The sequence below is a fragment of the Phascolarctos cinereus genome, unplaced genomic scaffold (genome assembly GCF_003287225.1).
Source record: "Phascolarctos cinereus isolate Bilbo 61053 unplaced genomic scaffold, phaCin_HiC Scaffold_1;HRSCAF=81, whole genome shotgun sequence".
In the NCBI taxonomy this organism is placed as follows: domain Eukaryota; kingdom Metazoa; phylum Chordata; class Mammalia; order Diprotodontia; family Phascolarctidae; genus Phascolarctos; species Phascolarctos cinereus.
The window spans coordinates 122,241,629-122,262,839 of record NW_027555514.1 but is presented as its reverse complement, the minus strand read 5'-3'; the positions used below and the strand labels follow the sequence as shown (position 1 = coordinate 122,262,839).

Genomic DNA, 21,211 nt, shown 5'->3' with positions numbered 1-21,211 from the left:
TCTGGCTGTGATTAGTCAGGAGCCATTTGCTTCTACCTAGACAGAAGTTCAGCAGACCTTCTCTAGCCTTCCTTATGGTGACTTAAGTTTTCTTGCTACTGCTACAGTTTGGTGGGCAGACACCAGAAAGAGACACCACTTCCTGAGGGCATCAAAGTCCCCTCCCATATCAATAACACGATACCACCTGGGTCAGAAGGGGCCATAATGGCAGAAGTCCAGGTGATATTAGAAACAAAGAATAAGTAACCAACCCTAAGGGAATTTGGAATCCAACCCTGTCAGCTATGTGTTTAGCATTGTGCTGCATGAGGAGAACTAACTGATTCTGGATGTAGTTCATAATAAGCTACCACTACTGAGATTGTCATAGTCTTAAAAGCAAGTTCAAAGACTTATGGACTCTTTAATTTGGAAAACCCCGAATCCCATAAGTATCCTATCTGGATATTTTCATGGGGGAATGGAGAGTAATATAAGCATTTATTAAGTGCCTACTACATGTCAGGCATTCTGCTAAGTGCCTTACAAATATTATTATCTCATTTGATCCTCACAACAACCCTGAAAGGGAAATGTTATTAACTCAATTTCGCAGTTCAAGAATTTGAGGCAGAATGGGGTTAAGAGACTTGCTCAGGGTCACATAGCTAGTCTGAGTTCCTCTTTGAACTCAGGTCTTCCTGACTCCAGGCCCAAAATTCTATCCATTGTGCCACCTAGCAGCCTCACAGTTGACCCCATCAGAACAGGCAGTATCTTTAGAACACCTAAAGGGGATTACCCAGGATACTCTCCCCAGGCATTTATAATCTTGTGAGGCCAATATTCTGTGAAGTCATTGTCCCTTGAGGAAAAGGCTAAGTGGAACCTTTGGCAGGCCCAAAGGAGTGGCCAGATTAGATGACTATTGGGCTTCTGGAACCATAAATTCCTTGAAGTGGCCATTCACTATATCACTTTTATAAAACAGTTGACTGACTGTTCTTGGACCCTAGTTGCTACCGAATAGATAACACAGAGAGATACTGTTATCCTTTGTTCTGAGTTACCCATTATGAGTGCTGCGAGTTGGATAAGGCAAGGAAGCTGTTGTCATTACTAAATGGAAATGGCATATTCAAGATCATGCTCTCCTGAAGTCTCTCAGGTATCAGCATCTATCATGAAGAGGCCTTATCAGATGATGAGACCTCCAGTTCTAGCCCCACTACTTTGTTTCCTTCACTAGCCTAATGGGCCTCAGTCTACAAGGAATTAGTTCTTAAGGAATAACAACTTTCCTCATTCATCCCTGGCACTACCTATGAAGAAATTATATACAGCTGGACCTCAGAAGGCAATAATCAGATTATAAATGACATCCTGAAGATGGGGTTTTGCCAAGTTCTTCCAGTAAGATGAGATGTGAGCTGCATGGCTGGCACGTGAGGAGTGGGGCAGAAAAGATTTTTATTCATATTAATTTCTAGTGCCCACAGATCTATTTGAGAAAAAAACTGAATAATTAAAGGCTTTCCACTTTGGAGTTAGGGACAATGGATGAATTTTATTGACATTTCCCACCACATACTGTTGTTCACAAGGCATATTAGTGTCCATCAGATATATCACAGGCCTTCTGCTGAACAGAATAATCAGATTGGTGCCCTTAGAAGCACAACAGAGTTTGGAGACTGGCTCCATTATCAATACAGACAGAGGCTGCAATGCTATGTTGTGGTCAGTATAAGACTTGTATGATCCCCTTAACTAAAAACAACATGGTCAGTTCTGCTCATCAGTGCTTTTTGTACTATTCAGAGCATTCATTTTTGTGATTTGTTTAATCCAGAAGGCTGGAGAGAGAGATAAAGTGAACTATGTGAAGTCAAGGATTGCAGCTTTTAGTAGAATTCCCACTGCCCTTCAGGGATGCCTTTCAAATCTAGCATTGACAACTGCTGGTCTTTCAGGACAAAGACAGAGGCAAAAGAAGATGCAAAGATGAGTAATATTTTGATTGAATTTCCTTTGTTCTTATTGTGAGCAAAGTTGTTTTTAACTCATTTTATGATCCAGGGGGGTTTCACATTCTAGTCTAATTCCTGAATCATTGATTAGAGAAGACAGGGGAAAAACAGTAGGGGCCATTTTCTAGAGAAGACAGGAAGATATGGGGTCAGGGTAACACGTAGACAGCTTGGCCTTGAGGAATAAGAAAGGCCATCTCTTAATCAAAGAATAGAAGAAATAAGGAAATAGTCAAGATACTGTAACATGAGGAGGAAGGGAGAAAAGAGAGCTTGCAGAGAATGACATCCATTTTCTAGGTAAAGTATGTGGTGAGATTCTGAGCTAAGAGTGTAAGGAGAGGAGATTCCATGGGAGGCTTGAGAGAAGATATATGGAATAGCCATTATAGTAAGAGGAATAGAAAATTGATTAGGGAGGAATTAAAGTTGACAATATATTCTGAGAGGGAGAAAGGAGAACAAGCAGTATGCAAGTGACTTTGATATAAGAAAGAATTAAGAAGGGTACAAAGGGGACATATGGCATAAAGGAAAACAAAATCAGGAGAGATGTAAGCTCAAATTCTACCTCTGATACTACTGGCTATGTGGCCATAGACAGAGCATATAATTTCTCTGGGTCTCAGCTTCCTCATCTATAAAGTAATGATAATACCTGAATTAATGTACATAATCCAAAAGTTGTTGTGAGAATAACATGAAATTATGTATTTAAGTAATTTTCAAACTTTAAAGCCTTAACAACAATAAATGGTATTTAAATGAAAGAGAAAAATTCAGAGAAAGTAATATTAGAAATTTTAGGGAGAAATTTTAGGGAGAAATCATCTTGAGAGTCAGAGAAGCTTTTTGGAAGAGGCAGCATCTTATTTATCTTATTTGTGCTCTGAAATAAAAGAATGGCAACAACAGCCATATATATGTGTCTGTGTGCACATATATATTATGTATATATAAATGGAGAAAGAAAGAAAGAAAGAAAGAAAGAAAGAAAGAAAGAAAGAAAGAAAGAAAGAAAGAAAGAAAGAAAGAAAGAAAGAACGGAAGGAGTCCGTTCCAAATATGGCAACAATTTGGACAAAGTAATGGTGACAAGAGAAGGCTGAAGAAAATGGAGGGCAGAAAACAGCCCAGTTTGGCTGCAACAGAGTATGTGAAGAGGAGTAGGCTGAGATAAGACTGCGTAAGTAGGCTATGGAAAGCCTGTGGAGGCTCAGTAGTTAAATTTTATTCTCTAAGCAACTGGGTAATCTTTAAAGGTTAGAGGAGTTACATTATCAGAGAGACTAATTAAGAAGATTACTGGGACAACAACAGTGATGCCAAATATAAATTGACAAAGGGATAGATGGGAGTGAAGATCTATTAGGAAGCTCCTACTGCAAGAGAGAAAAGATGAAGGCCTAAACCAGGATGGTTAGAGTGGGAGTAGAGAGGAAAATCTAGATGCCAGTGGTAGTTGTGGTAGCATGTGGCTGTAGTTCATACTGGTGGGGAAGCTGAGGCTGGTAGATTACTTGATTTGGGGAGTTTTGAGTAGCAATAGGGCTATCCTCATTAACTCTGGCACCGATGTGGTGATCCCCTTGTGGTAGAAGCCTACCAGGCTGCCCAATGAGAGGTGAACCAGCCAGATTGGAAAAACAAAGAGCTTAAAGTTCCTGTGCTGATTAATACTGTAATCAGGCCTGTTGATTGGCCACTGAATGTCCAGCTTGGATGAAATAGGGAGATCTAGTCTCAAAAATCAACTCTACCATCACCACCAAAAAAAAAAAAAGAGTAGAAACAATAGAACTTAGCAGTTGATTAGACTATGGAGTGAAGGAAAGGGAAAACAAAGACTAGGAGCACAGCAGTGCTATTTACTGGAACGGAGAAGTTAGGTGCAGGCACATGTTTAGAACAGAAGCCTCATTCAACTTTAGACAAGTTGAGTTTTCGGTACAAAGAGGAAACAGGTGGAGAAAATTAGCAGTCAGAGTTCTGAAGAAAGAATACAGATTTGGAAACCATTTACACAGAAGTGATATCTGAAGCCTTGGGAGTAAATGAGATTACCAAGGGAGAAAGCAGAGAGAAGGAAAAGCTTACAACAAAACCTTGGCATACAATCATGTTTAAGCGACAGAAGGATGATGAGGAGCCAGCAAGATACAGGACTGGTCAGAGAAGAACACCAGGGGGAAAATATGATGGTATAATGTCACATGAGCCAAGTGAGAAGTAGAATCAAGACATAACTAAGAGAGATAAAGGAGAAAAATGACTGTAAAAATTCACTGGATTCAGCAGTTAGGGGACCTTGGAGAAAGCTGTGTCAGTAAAGACACAAGCACAGAAGCCAGAGTTTTGCTGAATGAGTGGGTGCTGAGGAAAATGATTCAGGGAATACAGATTACTCTTTCTAGGAGCAAGCACACTTTTCTCAGGATAGGGAAAGACCAAGCTTGTGGTAGGGCTAGGAAACAGCTGAGAAAGAGAGATCAGAGATGCATACGGGGGATGCATGCATTGGCACCACTTATTGTTAGAAACTACTAGAAGCAATAGAAGTCCCCCCCTCACTGTTTTCTTCTGAGTCTCAACAGCTACTGAAGTTGTCTATGGGGCCATCTCTGTCTTTGTAGATGACAGTCATACAACTCCTACAGCCACGTCACCTGCTGCCACCTCAGCATAGAGAAGCCTGGAACATCTTGTTTTCATGAAATTGTGTGGAGGCTACAAATTTAAAGATTATACTGGCTGTGTTTGAAAAGAAACCCTAAGTGATGGAGCCAAGATGGTGGAGTGGTAAAAACCAGTGCATCAGCGCTCCCTGACACAAACGCCTCTAAATGAATATCAAAAATACACCAGACTGAATCCTAATGGGAAAATCCAGAAAATGTCAAAATGAGTCTTTAATCTAACATAGGTATAGGCAGACAGAGAAGTTTATGGACACTAGGTGTCCCACAGTAGAGACGCCCTGTGCCATGTACAGAGAAAGGATGAAGTTCAGAAGCCAGCAGTAGCAGTGTGGCAGATCCCAAACTCAAAGCTGGGTCTCACTCATCTAACTCAGCCTACAGAGGAAAAACGAAGGGAAAAATCCTAGACCAAAGAGAAGCATACAATTCTGCCAATTTGAACCAACAGAGCTTTCCAGCTAGCTAAGATGAGCAGAGTCCAGCATCAGTCTACTCTTGCTCAGACTCAAAGCCAAGTTAGAAACTTGAAGAGAGACTTGAAGTGAAGAAAGGGGGAGCAATCAAACTTTGCCCTGGATCAGACCACTCTGGGGGCACCAAAAGCTTGTAGATCCCCAACCTGTCCCTGAGATCCTGAAATAGCACAGCATTCAACACTCCCAAGAAAGGAGCAACAGGACTAGCCCAGAACTTTCCTCCAAAATTATGTAGAGCATAACATAAATTCTGAAAGTCAGTAGGAAATAGGCTGGAAGAATGGGAAAAAAAAGAACCCAACCATAAGTTACTATGATGGCAGGGAGGCTCAAGACACAAACACAAAAGAGAATGACCTGGGGCACCTAAGTGGCGCAGTGAATAGAGCACTGGCCCTGCAGGCAGGAGCACCTGAGTTCAAATCCAGCCTCGGATCAAACATTTGACACTTACTAGCTGTGTGACTCTGGGCAAGTCACTTAACTCCAATTGCAATAAAAAGAGAGAGAGAGAATGACTCAAAACATCTATAAGCAGTGCCTCAAAGAAAAACACAACTTAGATAGAAACTGAAATAAAATGCCTAGAAGAGATTAAGCAAAAGTTTTGTTTAATAAATGTAATGAGAGTGCTTGAAGAAAAAATCTGAAACAAAATGAGAGTTTTGAAGAAAAAAGTGGAAAAGAAATTAAGAGCTTGACAAAATAAGTATAATACCTTGTTCAAGCAACAATCTTCCTGAAAAATTAGAGTGGACTAAATAGAAGTTAATGACTTCAAGAGGCAACAAAGAAATATTAAAACAAAGGCAAAAGGCTCAAGAAAAAGAAAATAAGATATTTCACGGCAGAAAAAACTGACATGGAAAACAGACCACAAGAAGAAATTTAAGAATCACTGGACTATCTAAACACCATAACCAAAAAAAGAACCCAGACATCACATTTCAAGAAATCTTAAAAGAAAATTGCGCAGAACTCTTAGAATTAGAAAGCAGAGTAGAAATAAAAATAATCTACCAGTCACCTCCTGAACGAAACACCAAAGTGAAAACTCTCAGGCCAAAATCCAGAGCTTCTAGGTCAAAGAAAAATCCTACAAGCAGTCAGAAAGAAAGAATTCAAATACCTAGGAGCCACAATCAAGATCACACAAAATTTAGCAATCACCACTATAAAGGAACGGAGAAATTGGAATATGGTATTCCAAAAGGCAAAAGACACAGGCTTGGAACCAAGAATAATTTACCTAACAAAATTAAGTATACTACTATGGGGGTGGACAGTAGGGTTGGGGTGGGATGATTTTTAATGAACTAGATGACTTCCAAAAGTTCCTGATGAACAAAACAGAGCATCAGAGAAACTTTGAAGTTCAAACACAGGAGAAAAGAGGAACACAAAAAAGGTAAACATGAACGAACAATAATGAAGGACTAAAAAAAGACAAACTGATTACATTCAAATATGGCGAGATGATACCCTATCATCATCAGGGTTCATAAAGGGAGTCCAATTAGACAAAGCCAAGGTTCTGTTCTTAGTGAGTTTAAAGAAAGAAGAGATCAAGAAGGAAAAAAGGAACACAAGGAGGAGGGGGGAGGGGTGTAGGAGAAGGGAAAGGAAAAGAAAGTAACATTATCTCACATAGAGTCCACAAGTAAGACATCTATACAAATAAGCATAAGATGATGGGGGAAAAGCAGCTGACATTTTAACTCACAACTGAACTGGTCAAAAGAAGGAACAATAAACACAGACACAGGGGTACAGAAATATATTCCACTTATATAGGAAGAAAAAGAAAGATGTGGGGGAGGGGATTCAGAAGTAGAGTAAGTTAAAGTAGGGATTAGTGCTAACCATAACAAACTCTGAGGATGGACAAAAAATAATTATAGTTCTTTTTGAGATGGCAAAGAATGGGAATCCAAGAGGGTGCCCAGAAATGAGGAATAGATGAAAAACTTATAATATCTAGACAGAATACTATTACATTGAACTCTTATTAGTGTAATGACTAATTAGTGTAATGACCAACCTGACAACCAGGATTTCTAAGGACTAACGAGAAAACATGCTACCCACCTCCTGACAGAGAGGCAAAGGACTCAGAATGAAGAACAAAATTGGAGGGCATGGCCAATGTAGAAATTTGTTTTGATTGACTATACATCTTCGTAATGGGTTTTATTTTTCTATGTTCTCAATTGGGTGATGGGAAATATAAGTGGGGAAAGTGGATCCTAGCTGAGTAAAGCAAAATATTTTTAATTACTTTATTTTTAGTTTTCAACGTTCACTTCCATAAGCTTTTGAGTTTTAAATTTTCTCCCCTCCCCCCCCAAGATGGCATGCAATCTAATATAGGCTTTACATATAAATTCCTATTAAACATAAAACAAAATATTTTAAATAAAAATAACAATTCTTGAAGAATACATTAAACCAACCTACTGCCAAACAATAATTTTCAACTTGATTTGTTTTTAACAGTTTTAATACAGAACTTCTTAAAGGCACTCTGAAAGTTTTAGATAAATTATAGATACTACTGACTTACTGCTTATTTATTCCTTCAAATAACTTCAGCAGATTAGACAGAATCCATAATCCCTTCTCAGCTTCGCCATGTGATGTCAGTGCTTTCACTCTTCATTATAGACCAAAGCTTTGCTAGATAGAAATAAGACATGACTCCATAGTTTCCAGGATCCATCTGTAACCCTTAGAGAAGGTAACTCATTGACAATATACAATCCTTTAGCACAGAGGATTTTAAATGACAAGTCACACATGATGACCTACCATTCCTCAATTTCACTCTTGATTTCCTTCAAGACTCTAGGGAGGGGCACCACCAAGGTTGCATGGATATAAAACTGTCATCCTCAAACTTACTTTCTTCTGAAATAGAGAACTAAACCCAATCAGAAAGCAACTAAACTGTTTTATAAATACTTGTGAAGTAATGTAAAAATGGTCCAGTAAGGACTTACTAGCCAGAGCTACTCAGCAGGATATGATCTCCTTAGGCTCCTCATAATTTGGTAGCTTATTTTTTCCTAAGCCATCTAATAACCTTTCAAACTGTTTTATTTACTTGATTTTGAGAACATAAAATTAAAGGGAAGAAGTACACAAAAATAATTTTGTTTCACTCTTATAGACAGATGATCTGTATATGCCAAAATTACAGCTGATTTTACTTTTGATAGAAGCAAATGCCAAGCTCACTTAATCGGTCTGAGTTCTCATTAGCACAACTCATTCCACAAAATTAAGTGCTGTGGTCTCATGATACCCTGTGGAGGATTAGATGACTTAGTTGAAAAAGCATGAACAATTTTCACTGAGATACTATTTAAAGTCCAGGTTAAGGTTTTATTTTAACGCATGGATTCCATCCCTTTCCTCAAAGGATAATCTATACTATATTACTAAAAGCAACAAACGACATAGTACATCCATGCTGTATTTGTTCAATAATGTACCAATCACCAACCAGCAGAAAGAATAAATTATCCTAACTCCCTAAGAGGGTAGTCTTTTAGGCTATCAGCAGGGCTGCTAGAAACCTGCAGGCAAGAAAACCATACATACTGTGAGGTTTCAAAATCCCTTACTTGGCTCTGGGGCTTGGTAATAGAATTGGGAAATTCTCACTTCAAAGTTATTAGTTCTACACCAATAGATGTTACCATTTCTCAGCTGCCTTTTTTTTTTGGTGGATGGTAAGAAGGGAGGATGGCAGTCTCAAGACAACTTAAGTTATATTAGTTTCTATATGGAAAAAAAAGAGAGACCATGCCTGCTTTCTAATCACAAGGTAGCCTATGGCCTTCTAGGAACTAAAAATGTTGCTTCCTTTTTTATCATATATCCCATTTAGCTAACACTTCAGGTCATCCATGAGCTATATACATCAATGCCAAGGCTCTGGCTTAGTGGGAAGAACATTACTTCTAGACCTGAGTTCAAATCTCATTTCTGCTATTTACTTTCTATGTCATCTGGGGCAGCTCATTTGACTTTTGGGTCCAAGACCTATATAGAACAAATCTATATAAATGCCAGCTTACCATTTTGCTTCTCCCTTCTCACTCCCCTCCAAATATTACAACAAAAGTTCATTACCCATTCTGCCTAGGGGGAGGATGAATTATTTTCATGAACCTGAAGATTACTCTTAAAGAAATTCAAAATTTACCTGAGCTCAGGAAATCTAATGGTCTTGGAATATAGTGTTAAGCAATCCATTCCTTCAGAAGTTCAAAAATTATTTCATTCGTCTAACCTAACCTAGCACACTGCATCACTTATGCATTTATTCTCAATTTTATACCACAGTTATAATGCTCTATGATGGCAGGGATGAGGTCTTACTGGAAAGAACATTGGACTTCTAAGGTGGGTTCAAATAATGCTTGTGTGACTCTCAATAAATCACTTAACTTTCTGGGCCTCAGTGCTTCTCTGTAAATTGAGACAGTTGGATTAGATGGCCTTTTAGGTCCATTCCAGCTCTGACTCTACGAATCTCTAAGCAGAATTTCTACTTCACTTTCTCCCAGCACCTAGCATAGTTCTTTGTACAGTATTCATTTAATAAAGAATGAACACCCTCCTCCCCCAAATACTCATTTCCTCATCCTCTCTCTCTCTCTCTCTCTCTCTCTCTCTCTCTCTCTCTCTCTCTCTCCCTTCCCCTTCCCTTTTTTTAAAATAAAACTTTATTCCAATACTTAACTTTCTAATTCTATTCTATTACTTTACTTTCATTCAGACAGGAGAACTGTAACAAAGAGGCCAAAAAACACCTATCTTCAATCATTTTCTCTTATCCCCCCTCCCAGCATCCCTGTCTCTTTCTCCACTTAATATCATTTTTTTCTTAGAAATTTGCTTTCCTCAAACTTTATCTACCTTTTCACCATATTATTTATGTAGCATTTCTCATATCTTTGTGAAGCACATCAATGAGAATTGTCAAGGGAAAGTGGTGAACATGCTAGAAGAAAAACTAAGGCAAGATGAAATTTATTGTAGCTATGGTGGTAATATATGAGGAAATACTACAAAGGAGCTGAGTGTGCAATTTATTTTTTGGCAATAAGTGAAAAAACCTTCTTATGATTTCAGTGCATCATATAGGAAAGTGGTAGTATATGTTCAAAGAACTTTTTTTTTTAAATGGCCCCTTAAGGTCTGAGTTTTATTATTTCATCAAATAATAAACACCTTGAGTACAATACCTAATGATCCCATGAAATGCAGACTTTTGACTAACCAAAATCATTATCATATAAGTCACAGTAGAGAACAACTTTAATAATGCTAATTTAGAGCTTTTAAATTGTAAGCACTCTTTCAGATAAGTGCCTCTAGAAAATGCCATTTGTTTCAGTCCACTTACATCTACACATACTTGCCAATTTCATGCTAAAATCAGAAGACCTTAGGAATCCAATCCCTTCATTTTACTAATAAGGAAAACTGAGGTCCAAAGCCATTAATAAGAAGAGTGATTTAGTCCATGATCACCCTTTACATTATTTTTTCACAGGTCTTGACATTCACTCATCGTCCTACACTTTGGAAGAGTAAAGACTTGTTTAGAAAGCTGCAAAAAGCACTCTTAATTTATAAAGGACTCTTCCAGTCCTGGATTTGTTGCACTATAGCACACTAAAACAGAAGACTTAGTTTCTAGTCTTAATTCATCCATTCACTAGCTTTGTAATCATATTTCATTGAGTCTCATAATCTTCCCTTCCCAAACGAGGGACTTATAATAGAGGATCTCCAAGCTCCTTTCTGGATTTAAAACAATCTTCTATAATTCTACAAATTGTGTGAGAATATGCAGTATTATGTGTTTTAATGGTAAACAACTTAACCTACTACTCACTTTCCATGCTTATTTGACTATTCTAAGGTAGCACCTACAAAATACAATGTAGGATGATAATTTGGTATTTATTCCATAAATCTGTGTTTAACCAAAACTTGATCATTTTGGCCTGAATTTGTACATCAAATTATTCTGAATATGAAGACACATTGCCCAGATGCTAGGGCACATAGACATGTATAAGCACATACAAAGACACAAGAAGAAAACAACTTCTTTTAACCTGCATGCAAATAACCAACTCCAGCCTCCAAGTATTATAGGTCTTTCTCAACCCTAATACGTGTAAAAGTTGATTTGACAGTTCCAATGACAACTTTTACAACAAAAATACCCTACACATTTAAAGATTTTTCTATTCAGAGTGCCGTTTTTCAATTTTAGCTTAGTCTCTCTGATGTCTGAATGAGGCATCAACATACCACCAACTGATTCGTGGATGCACCTATATGCCAACAATTGATGATGAAACAGTCTAGTTAGAAAACAGGAGCCAGGTATATCCACACTATTTGAACAGCAAAGGATAACTTGTTTTAGAAACTATATGAGACAAGTACTCAAAGTATCATAAGTAATTCCATCAGTAAATATACCTCAACTCTTGGAAATAGACTTGACAATGAACCCTCCAAATAGCTACTAATTTCATTAATATTGCCTAATCGTTCTTAAACACTTCAAGGTCCTAAAAATAACTAAATATTATATGACGATCAGTCTGTGGGCAAAGGGCTATTCATATTCAAAGAAGCATCCTCTCTAAATTCCAACATACTTGTCAAAATTACTTACACTGATTCAGAATGACTACTGAAGTGAATTTTTTTAACTACACAGTTCATTTAGGTGAACTGAATGGTTTTCATCTTGATTGATGTTAATGAAAAAAATTGGATTTTGTATAATGGAATAGATTTAGTAATGAAAGTAAACTCTAACCAAAATTCATTTGGGACACTTAAAACTGACCCACCTCAAAAAGGGTAAGTTACTTCAAATCATTTTTTCAAGTGTTCTACATAGATTGAGATCTAGAAGACTGAACACTTGGAATATCTAATTTTCTAGCACTTGAGAGCAAAGTCATCAGTTTTCACCTTTGTAAAATGAGGAGACTGGACTATGAGTCTTTTCCAGTTTCTAACTTTATGAAACATCATGGAGATTAAATATAATAGAAAGGGATGAAATTAATAAGTAGCTCCAGAAAAAATAACCTGTGTACTCCTGCTTCTGGACAGGGAATAAACCACAATACTGTAGCTCTAGGATGTATTTCTGACAGATTGACAAAACTGGATATGATGTGAAGTCTACAAAATCTATAAAAATTTTATGAAAAATCTATAAAAAGATTTGGTTGTCAAACGGATTCCAACTGCAGTTTAACTGGAAGCTGACATTTTAAAATCCACAGAAATCATATGCATATGAGTTTAACATAAAAGGGGAAAAAGAGAAATAACTTTGAATTGATGCATTACAGAAAATGCATCCCTGGGAGTCTCAGTATTTTCATTTCTAAAATAAGAAGGTTGATCTCAAGGGTCCTTTCCATGTCTGACTAGGAAAGATCTTCCTAGATATTTAAATTTACATTACTTTAAAATAGAGACAGTTTGAATCATCATTTGTAACTTTAGGATAACGTTATAACTCCAATTGGACTTGATTTCAAAAAGGAAGGCTGATGGTTGAGCTCACTTGAAACCAACGACTCACTCACCTCCCTACAGCATTTGCCATAACGTGAATATTGATCTCTTGAAATAGTTGTCAATAAATGAAATGGTTCTCTCTCCTCCCACCCCATCCTCATCCTCACTGCTCATAACTTTTAAATTTTAACCTTAGTTCCATCTCTAGTCAAAAGGTGCTTTTGTAGAAGGATTCCTGGCTCTATACATTCAGAGGCAGACATCACCCTCCAGCGTTTGGATGAGACTCCCTACGCTGGTTAGAGATTATTAGTAGAAACTTGTCATTTTGACTTCGCTTCTGCTCACCCAGGAAAATTTCTATTCTTCCTTTCCCCATTACACGCCTGCTTAGACTGTATCTTCTACAAACGCGAACTGCCCTTAAGGTCAAGACCTCTGCCTTGTTAGGACACCAGAGGACCAGCACGTACGATCAAGTTGCTTGAGTCTGACTCTGCCGTAGCTCTGTGGGCCAGGCTGCAAACACAACATGATGTGATCCAATCTCTGCGTTTTGTGAATGGCTAGCTATGACAGCCTCTGCCTGCCATAAGGGATCAAACGCTCCTGCCTCTGCTAGCAGACTAGTAAAAGGGATCACTTTTCTGGAAATACTTTGGTGTTTTAAAGGCGAATAAAAACAAAGCCCCCTTATGTTTAATACGTTTTCATAAAGTCCCCCTGCCCAATGGGCAGGCACGCACACTTACACACGCGCATAAACACACACGCCCCAGACCTCTCTCAGAAGTAAACACCGGAGAGGGGAGAAGGCAAGGCACACAGCGCCTGTTGCTGCACCTCACCTTCTGCTGTCTCCGGGCCATATCGGTGGGCTGCTTGGCGTTGAACGGGTACGCGATGCACCTCACCACAAAGACATAGAGCTGCAGGCGGATGCGCTTCTCGTTTTCCTCCTGTTGCTGCCGCTCCAGCTCCTCTCGCCCCTCGCTCAGCACCGAGGGGCTCGGGCTGACAGGTCTGGCGGTGGTGCCGCAGCCCGGGCGCCCCGGAGGGTCCCGCCGCCCTTCCCGGGGAGGAGCTGCGGGCAGGCTTCGCTGGGAGCCACCGGCCGCCACCAGCACATCGCGTCTCTCCTCTTCTACCCCTTCGTCCGACTCCTCTTCGCTGGAAGACGGGTCCAGCATGATGTCCGGGTGCCGTCCTCACCTCGCAAGCTCCTGAGCCCTCGGGTCCGGGAAGGCAAACCTGCGCTGGCTGGAGAACGAAAGGGAAACTGGTCACAGCTTTCCGGACACGTCGAGTTTAGGCACCAGACTGTTTCCTACCACCAGGGCGAAAGGGGCGGGCAGGAGTTGGGGGGGGGGAGAAGAGGAGGAAAAAATAGTGAGGCACCAGAGCGAGAGGGAATGACTAGGCGGGGTTTGCGAAGGGGGAAGTCGAGCCTGGTTGCCTTGGGAATTGTTCCTGCAGAGGTCCTTAGCCCCCCCAGCCTAGTTGATGAGCGGCCCAGGAAGCCAGCCCTGGTCGCAGGTGGGGAACCTGTAACGCCTACAACAAGCAACACGTGGAATGGAATGTTAAGGAGCGCGGAGCTGGAGGGGGAGGAGAGGGGTCCGGGGAGGAAGGAATGCGCGCGCGCCGCATTCCCAAGTGCGCGCCGTTTGTAACCTTGACTAACTGGCTAGTTTAGGGAAAATCACCGGGCTGAGACCTGGAGCTGTGCTCGCGGCTCCAGCTGGAGGACACTCTGGGCCTGGCAGTCCTCTCTGCTTTGCCAGTTTCCCTAGAGTGCCCTGTACAGGGCTGGCCGAGGTGCAGGTACTGAACTAGGGAAGCAGCTACAGCCGGACGCTCCCCGCCCCCACCCCCACCCCCTCAGGTGCCCAGTTGTGGCAGCCCTAATGAGGCCTCTCACCTGCACCTGCACCCGCGGGGTGCCCACTCACCCCGCGGCGGAAGCCTGGACTGACCCGCTATTGGAGTTTGTTTTTGCACATGAACAGAGCTTTTCCCGTTGCGTATTGACATTTTAGACTTTTAAGGAGTCCCTCTGCGGTTAAAAACTTACCCTGAGGCCCAAGCCACTCTACCCACAGGGCTAGCTAGCAGCGTCTGAAAGATACTGCCGCCCGCCCCCCCCCCGTTTTTTTATCTGCTATTTTCTACCTCAGAAAGATTGCCAAGATGGGTTTTTTTAATTTCAAAATGGAACTCCAATTTAGCTCGGACATGTCTGGATTACTTGAGGAGTTGAAGTGAGAGTATTAGAAACAAGGCGTAATGTTCTGAGCAAACCTTAGACCTCAAACCAGAAGATAGGATGCCACCTCGGCTACTTACTGCCACTCGGGCACAGTTTGACTTAGGTAAGATTAAAAGTGTTAATGATCTGTGTGGAACTTTAAAACTCTATAAATCCTATGACCTATTCTATGATGTAATTTCACATAGGGGCCTCAGTTTCCTCATCTGTAAAATGGGGAGGGGTGGTGATTGCGCTAGATAAAAATAAATTAAGATCTTACAGAGACTTTAGATATTATGAGATCACCCCCACCCACCCCGTTTTACAGATGAAGGAACTGAAGCTCAGCAGAGTAAGGTGACTTGCCCAGGGTCAATAGGTGAGGCCAAATTTGTAGACACTCTACTCCAAGTGTAGTGTTCTGTGTATTCACTATACTATGCTTCCTTTTAGATGAGCTCTAAATCGCCTGCTCTTATGATTCCAAACAGTTTATTTAACAGTTAGGCTAGGACTGATATTGGTGGAGCTTTTCTCACTGTTTTTCCTCCTCCTTAGTTGGATTGTTTCTAAGCTGCAACCAAAGCCTACCCTGCTAACCTTTTCCACTCCAGTATTCAAGTATGTAGTATTGGAGGTTTCTCTAGTGGTTCTATAATCCAATTCCTTAGTACCCTTGGAAAAGGAAGGAAAGCAAAGGTACTGAACTGCAGCTAAACTGCAACACAGTATGGAGGTGAGGCTAAGAAGAGCTGAAATTAAGGAAAAGATTGTATTACCAGAACTGATGGGATATATTCCTGTCTTCAAAAGCAACTTCTACTTTTCCAGGCTTCTCCTACTCCTTTCAGGTACACATTTGCAGATCTTTATTTCACTTCTAGACTAAATAACATTTTTCTGGGTGACATGTCTTTACAAGATGCTTACTTCTGTCTTGTCATCTGTGTGGAAGGAGAGAGTGACAAGAAACAGACACTTGAGGCGTAAGCATAGAGATTTTCTTATCCAACTTTCTTTAATACTCCTCCTTTTCCCTGATTTGCTACAATCTTTCACATATTCATTCTTTTGGCTTATACAAAATATAATCTTTTCTTTGTCTTCCCACTATGTCCATAAAAACTAGATATCTAAATCTACTTAAGATACCTAGCAATGATAGATCATAGATTATTTGCAAATGTAAAGAGTACCAAAGTATAATCTGGAGACGCTAGTGGGTGTTGAAAAAGAACTTAGGATACTCAGTTTTCCATGTGTTAATTTTCAACACAATCTACTTTATTTGTACCTTTTGATGACTTACAAATCCTAAAAAATGACCTAACTACAGTTTGTTTGTATGGGGTGGGGTATGATTTGAATAAATTAATAGTAGCAGAAAGTCTTATTGACTTCTTACTAATTCATAACATATCATGGTATAATTAATATTTCTTGTGCTGTTTTAGTATTCATAATTTTAAGTGTATGACTTCTAGAGAATTATGGGTAAATTTTTAAAGTTCCAAATTAATTGTCATTGCCAACTAAAGGTCCACTTTTCCTTACAGTCAATATATCAAAATACTGACCCATTCTGGATTTCCCACTCCCAAAAAAGTTATCAGATCCATGATTTTTCAAGATTCTATTGTATTTAAGCTTTGGTGATTCTTTTTAGAATAATAATGAAATTTTGAGTCACATTAACTTATTTTTTTCTCTTAAAAACTGAGAATTTGGGGCTAATCATTCAAAAGTTGTAGCTAAAAGTAAAAAAAAACAGAATACTGGAAAAATCATTTTTGGGAAATTTATGACTTTAAATTGAGGCAGAAGTGTTAAATCCCAAGTAATTTTTCAATGTACATATTTTCCATTGATAATACTGTAAACACAATGCTCTTTGCCTCTATGTAGTTGTATTTGATATGTATCTTCTTTGTATTTTAACTCCTTCTATCCCTTAGATCAGTATTTGGTACATTGATTCAATAGTTCATTAAATGATATCCTATGTTCGGAATCAAGATTTACTTTGTTAATTGCTTCGCACCTTTTCATAGCTGTATGAGATCCATTTGACCTTGTTCCATGATTCATTTTTAGTTTTGTCAAGGTGAACATAAAAATAAATTAAATTTATAGTGTTTTAATGAAACACTTCTGATGTTAAGATAGGTGCATGAAATAAAAATACATTATAATTTTTCATTTTCTGTAATGATAGTTGAGGAAATAGAGAGCTGAATACAAATAAATAGGGAGTTTCCAAGGTGAGAACTGCTTTGTGTATTTGGTATGGAAAGGATGCATTTACTTTCTTAAGCCACCAGGGGACCATTTAGTGGTCTTGCATGGTAATTTGCTAAATAGGCCCTTGGTGTTTTAAAAGAGCTTGAGTCCTATACACTCCTAGGGAGTACTATAATACATTATATACTAGGAGAATCTGGTTCCATTTTCTAGACTTTCAGATAGGTGCCATTGCATTGGGATTCTATTTAGATTTTGTAGTGCTGTAGAAAAAACACTAGTTCTGGATCCAAATCCCAGTTCTCCAGTTATTGCCACTCATATGACCTTGGACAAGTTCCTTGGCCTCCATAGATCTCAATTTCCTCATCTGGAAAATGAGTATATTGGACTTAGTGGTCCCAAGGTCCGTTAAAGCTTTTGATTTCTGATCGCATAAGTTCTCCCTGACTGTGGCCTTTTTTTAAAGTATAGCTTACATAGTTGCTTATTACAGCTGGTAACAAACACTTTCTTATGGCAAATGGATGGGCAGATTTTTCATTTTGATTAAAATTGCTAACCCAAAAACCCTATTTAGAAAGGAAGAATGCATTTACAAGAGAAAAGGGAAGAAGAAGAAAGACTACAAACAGCCTAAATCTCTTGCCATTTTCTTAAAATGAATATTTATAAGATAAGAAAAAGAAACCTGGCAATCTGCTTCTAATCCTTGCATCTTCTCTTTCCCGTTGCTCCTCTCTTGTTGGTTAGAGCCAGCTGCCTGGAATCTGAATCCTAGCCAGGCATTTGGTCTGGAACCCCATCTATTGCCATTGTAGGGAACTGGGGAGAAGTTTTATGGGCATACATACTCAGATGAGCAGATTTGAGGTGGTTTATAGTGGATGCATACATGCAGGGAAGAAGGGTGAGGTGGGGAGGGAAGATCCACAGAATACTTTTCTAACTGTGAATTGTATAGGTAGGGGTTGTTGTCATGCCCACCCAGGTTATACTTTTAGTTGGTGGTTCTGTAGCATTTTATGTTTATTTCTGAAATTACTTGCTTTAAAGATGATCTAAAACTTGTCACTTAAATAGTTTTAGATTTTCATGTAATTGCCAAGGGTTTGTTGTCTTTTCTTAACTCCTGTATCTTTACTAATTTGTTAATTATTATTTTATTGGTCCTTAATTTTGTATGTTCAGCGGTTTAGAAAGTTAAGAATAAAAAAGGAAGACTGGGAAAGGGAAAATATATTGAGAGTGGCATATCCTAGGTCTCCAAGAAATCTGATTCAATTCAGTATTTTTAAAAATTTGCTCCGGCATTTGGGATACAAAGATGAAAAATAACATAACATCTGCCTTTAAGTAACTTCTGTTCTAATTGGAAGCAGAGAAGAAAAGACACGTGAACTGGGTGTCTTAAAAGTCTTAGTGTAGTTTTAAGTTGCCAAAGTTGAAAACTTTGGGATACTCCTTGTAAATATTATAGTGACTAATAAGAGCAAATGAGGAATGAAGACCAAAGCACAATAAGAAATTGTATTAAGGAAACATCACTTTCAGCTAAGGGTAGGGTCTGACTATCACAGAAGGCTTTATGCAGGAGGTAATAGTACTTGAACCAGGCCTTGAAGAAAAAGACTTCAGTAGGCCCAGATGTGGAGAAGTCCAAGTGTAAGTGAAGGGCTGCTTAAAGCCATACCAGATAAGGCAGGATAAGGTCAAAGAAGAGATAGTCAATCACAAAAGTACTTATTAAGCACCTGCTGTGTGGCAGGTACTGTGCTAAATACTGGGGATACAAAGAAAGGCAAAAACATTTTGCCTGCCTTCAAGGAGTTTACATTCTAAAGGGGGAGATGATATGCAAAAAATTGTGCATACAAGATATATGTGGTATAAAAGGAAGGTGATCTCAAAGGGAAGAAACTGGTATTAGGGGATGGCAAGAAGTATTGAGAAATGCTTCCTGCAGAAAGTGGGATTTGAGCTACGTCTTGCAAGAAGCCAGAGAAACTAAGAGAAGATCAATTCCAGGCATGGAAAATAGCCAGAGAAATGCATGAAGTTCAGAGATGGAGTGCCGTGTTGATGACTAGCAAAAAGGCCAGTGTAGCTGGATCATTGAATGTGTAGAGGGGAAAAAAGTATAAGAGAATTGGAAAGGTAGGAAGGGCCAGGTTGTGAAGGGCCTTAAATACCTAATAAAAGGCTTTATGTTTATATATGTGTATATGTATGTATGTATATATATCTATATACATATATAGATATAGATATAGATATATACACACACGTTTATATACTGATGATAATGGGGAACCACTGAAGTTCATTGAGTTGGGAAGTGACATAGGCAGCGTATATGTGCTTTAGGAAAATCACTTTGGCAGCCAATTGGGAGGTGTATTGGATTGGGAAGAGCCTTGAAACAGAGAGACCAAAGGGAGCTATTGTAATAATCCGGGCATGAGTTGATGAACTTCCCTATTGCTGTGTAAGCTGTGTGAGTAGAGATAAAGGGACATATATGAGACATTTAGTGAAGGTGGAAATGACAAGATTTGATAATGGATATATGGGGTGAACAAGAGTGAGGGTACACAGATAACACTGAGGTGGAGAATCTAGGTGACCAGGGGGATGGTGGTGCTTATGATAGTAATAGGAAAGTTGGGAAGGTGTGTGAAGAGAGATAGTGTGTATGCTTGGACATGTTGAGTTTGAGATGTCTATTGGACATTGTTTGAAAAATCCAGAAGATAGTTAGGGATGCAAGACTGGAGCTCAGGAGAGAGAGTAAACTGTATAAATGATTCTGATAACCATGTGCGCAGAGATGATGCTTGAACTCGTGGGAACTAATGAGTTCACTAAGAGAGACAGTTTAAACGAGGAGAAGGGAACCCAGGACAGAGCCTTTGGAAACACCCACAGTTAATAGCTAGGTGGAAAGCTACATGGCACAACGGGTAGAGTGCTAAGCCTAGAATCAGGAGAACTGAGTTCAAATCCAGCCTCAGTAACTAGCTGTGTGAGCCTGGCAAGTCACTTAACCCTGTTTGTCTCAGTTTCCTCAAGAGCTGGAAAAGGAAATGGCAAACCATTCCAGTATCTCTGCCCAGCAAACCCCAAATTGGGTCATGAAGAGTCGGACATGACTGAAATGACTAAACAACAACAACAGTTATCAGGCATGACCTGCATGAAGATCCAATAAAGGAGAATTAGAAGGAGTGATTGGGGAGGAGGAGAACCAAGAGAGCAGTGTCATCAAGACTTAAGAAAGGAGAAAGAATCCAGGTGAACAAAGTGAACAGTAGTGTAAAACATGACAGACAATTGAAGATGGATGAGGCCTGAAAAAAGGCCATTAGATGGGTCAATTAGATCATTGGTAACTTTAGAGAGGGAAGTTTCAGTAGAATGCTCAGGTGGGAAGCCAGACAGACTATAAAATATATGAGGGAAACACAGCAAAATAAGGATAGAAATATAGGCAAGACTAAATTACAAAGGATCTAACATGCCAGTTTTTGTTCAAGTAACATAATTAAAATATAAACTATTAATTTCTAAAGAAGCAAGTTATGGTTACCTTGTCTGATGATAGGACATGATTGAGCCCTAAACAAATTAATATCTACTTTCTAATTAGAATTTAAAATAAGATTGGAGTAATGGTATTGGTAGGAGCATCTAGTTGTAGTTCCATGCATAAGATAGTTTAATAGGGATTCAGAAGATTTTTTTGTATCCATATTAACTTTGGGGCTGAAGAACATTTTTCATCTTTACTGCCTTTTTATTAAGAGCTGTACTAGACTATATGAGAAAGTACTGCATTGAGTGACTGACACTCCAACCAATGTTTCTATTGTGAGAGGTGAGAATTCTAAAGTTGTTATTCTAAAAATGCTATAAAATGCTAAAAATGCTATAAAGTTTCAGAAATAACCCAAGAAT

At 39.1% G+C, this 21,211-nt stretch overlaps 1 protein-coding gene across 11 annotated transcripts in view; it reads right to left on the bottom strand.

The window, feature by feature from the left end:
* Positions 1-14,371, bottom strand: part of CADPS2 (calcium dependent secretion activator 2) — a 708,547-nt gene extending 694,176 nt beyond the window's left edge. For 3 of the 11 annotated variants that reach the window (XM_020966384.2, XM_078153997.1, XM_078154015.1), the window contains exon 1: positions 13,611-14,367. In XM_020966384.2, coding sequence (XP_020822043.1) covers positions 13,611-13,952 — 342 coding nt within the window. In that variant the 5' untranslated portion in view covers positions 13,953-14,367. Of the gene's footprint in view, positions 1-13,610 lie in introns of all 11 variants that reach the window. The other 8 variants (XM_078153999.1, XM_078154004.1, XM_078154009.1 and 5 more) reach the window with 6 other exon arrangements.
* Positions 14,372-21,211: the final 6,840 nt, after the last annotated feature.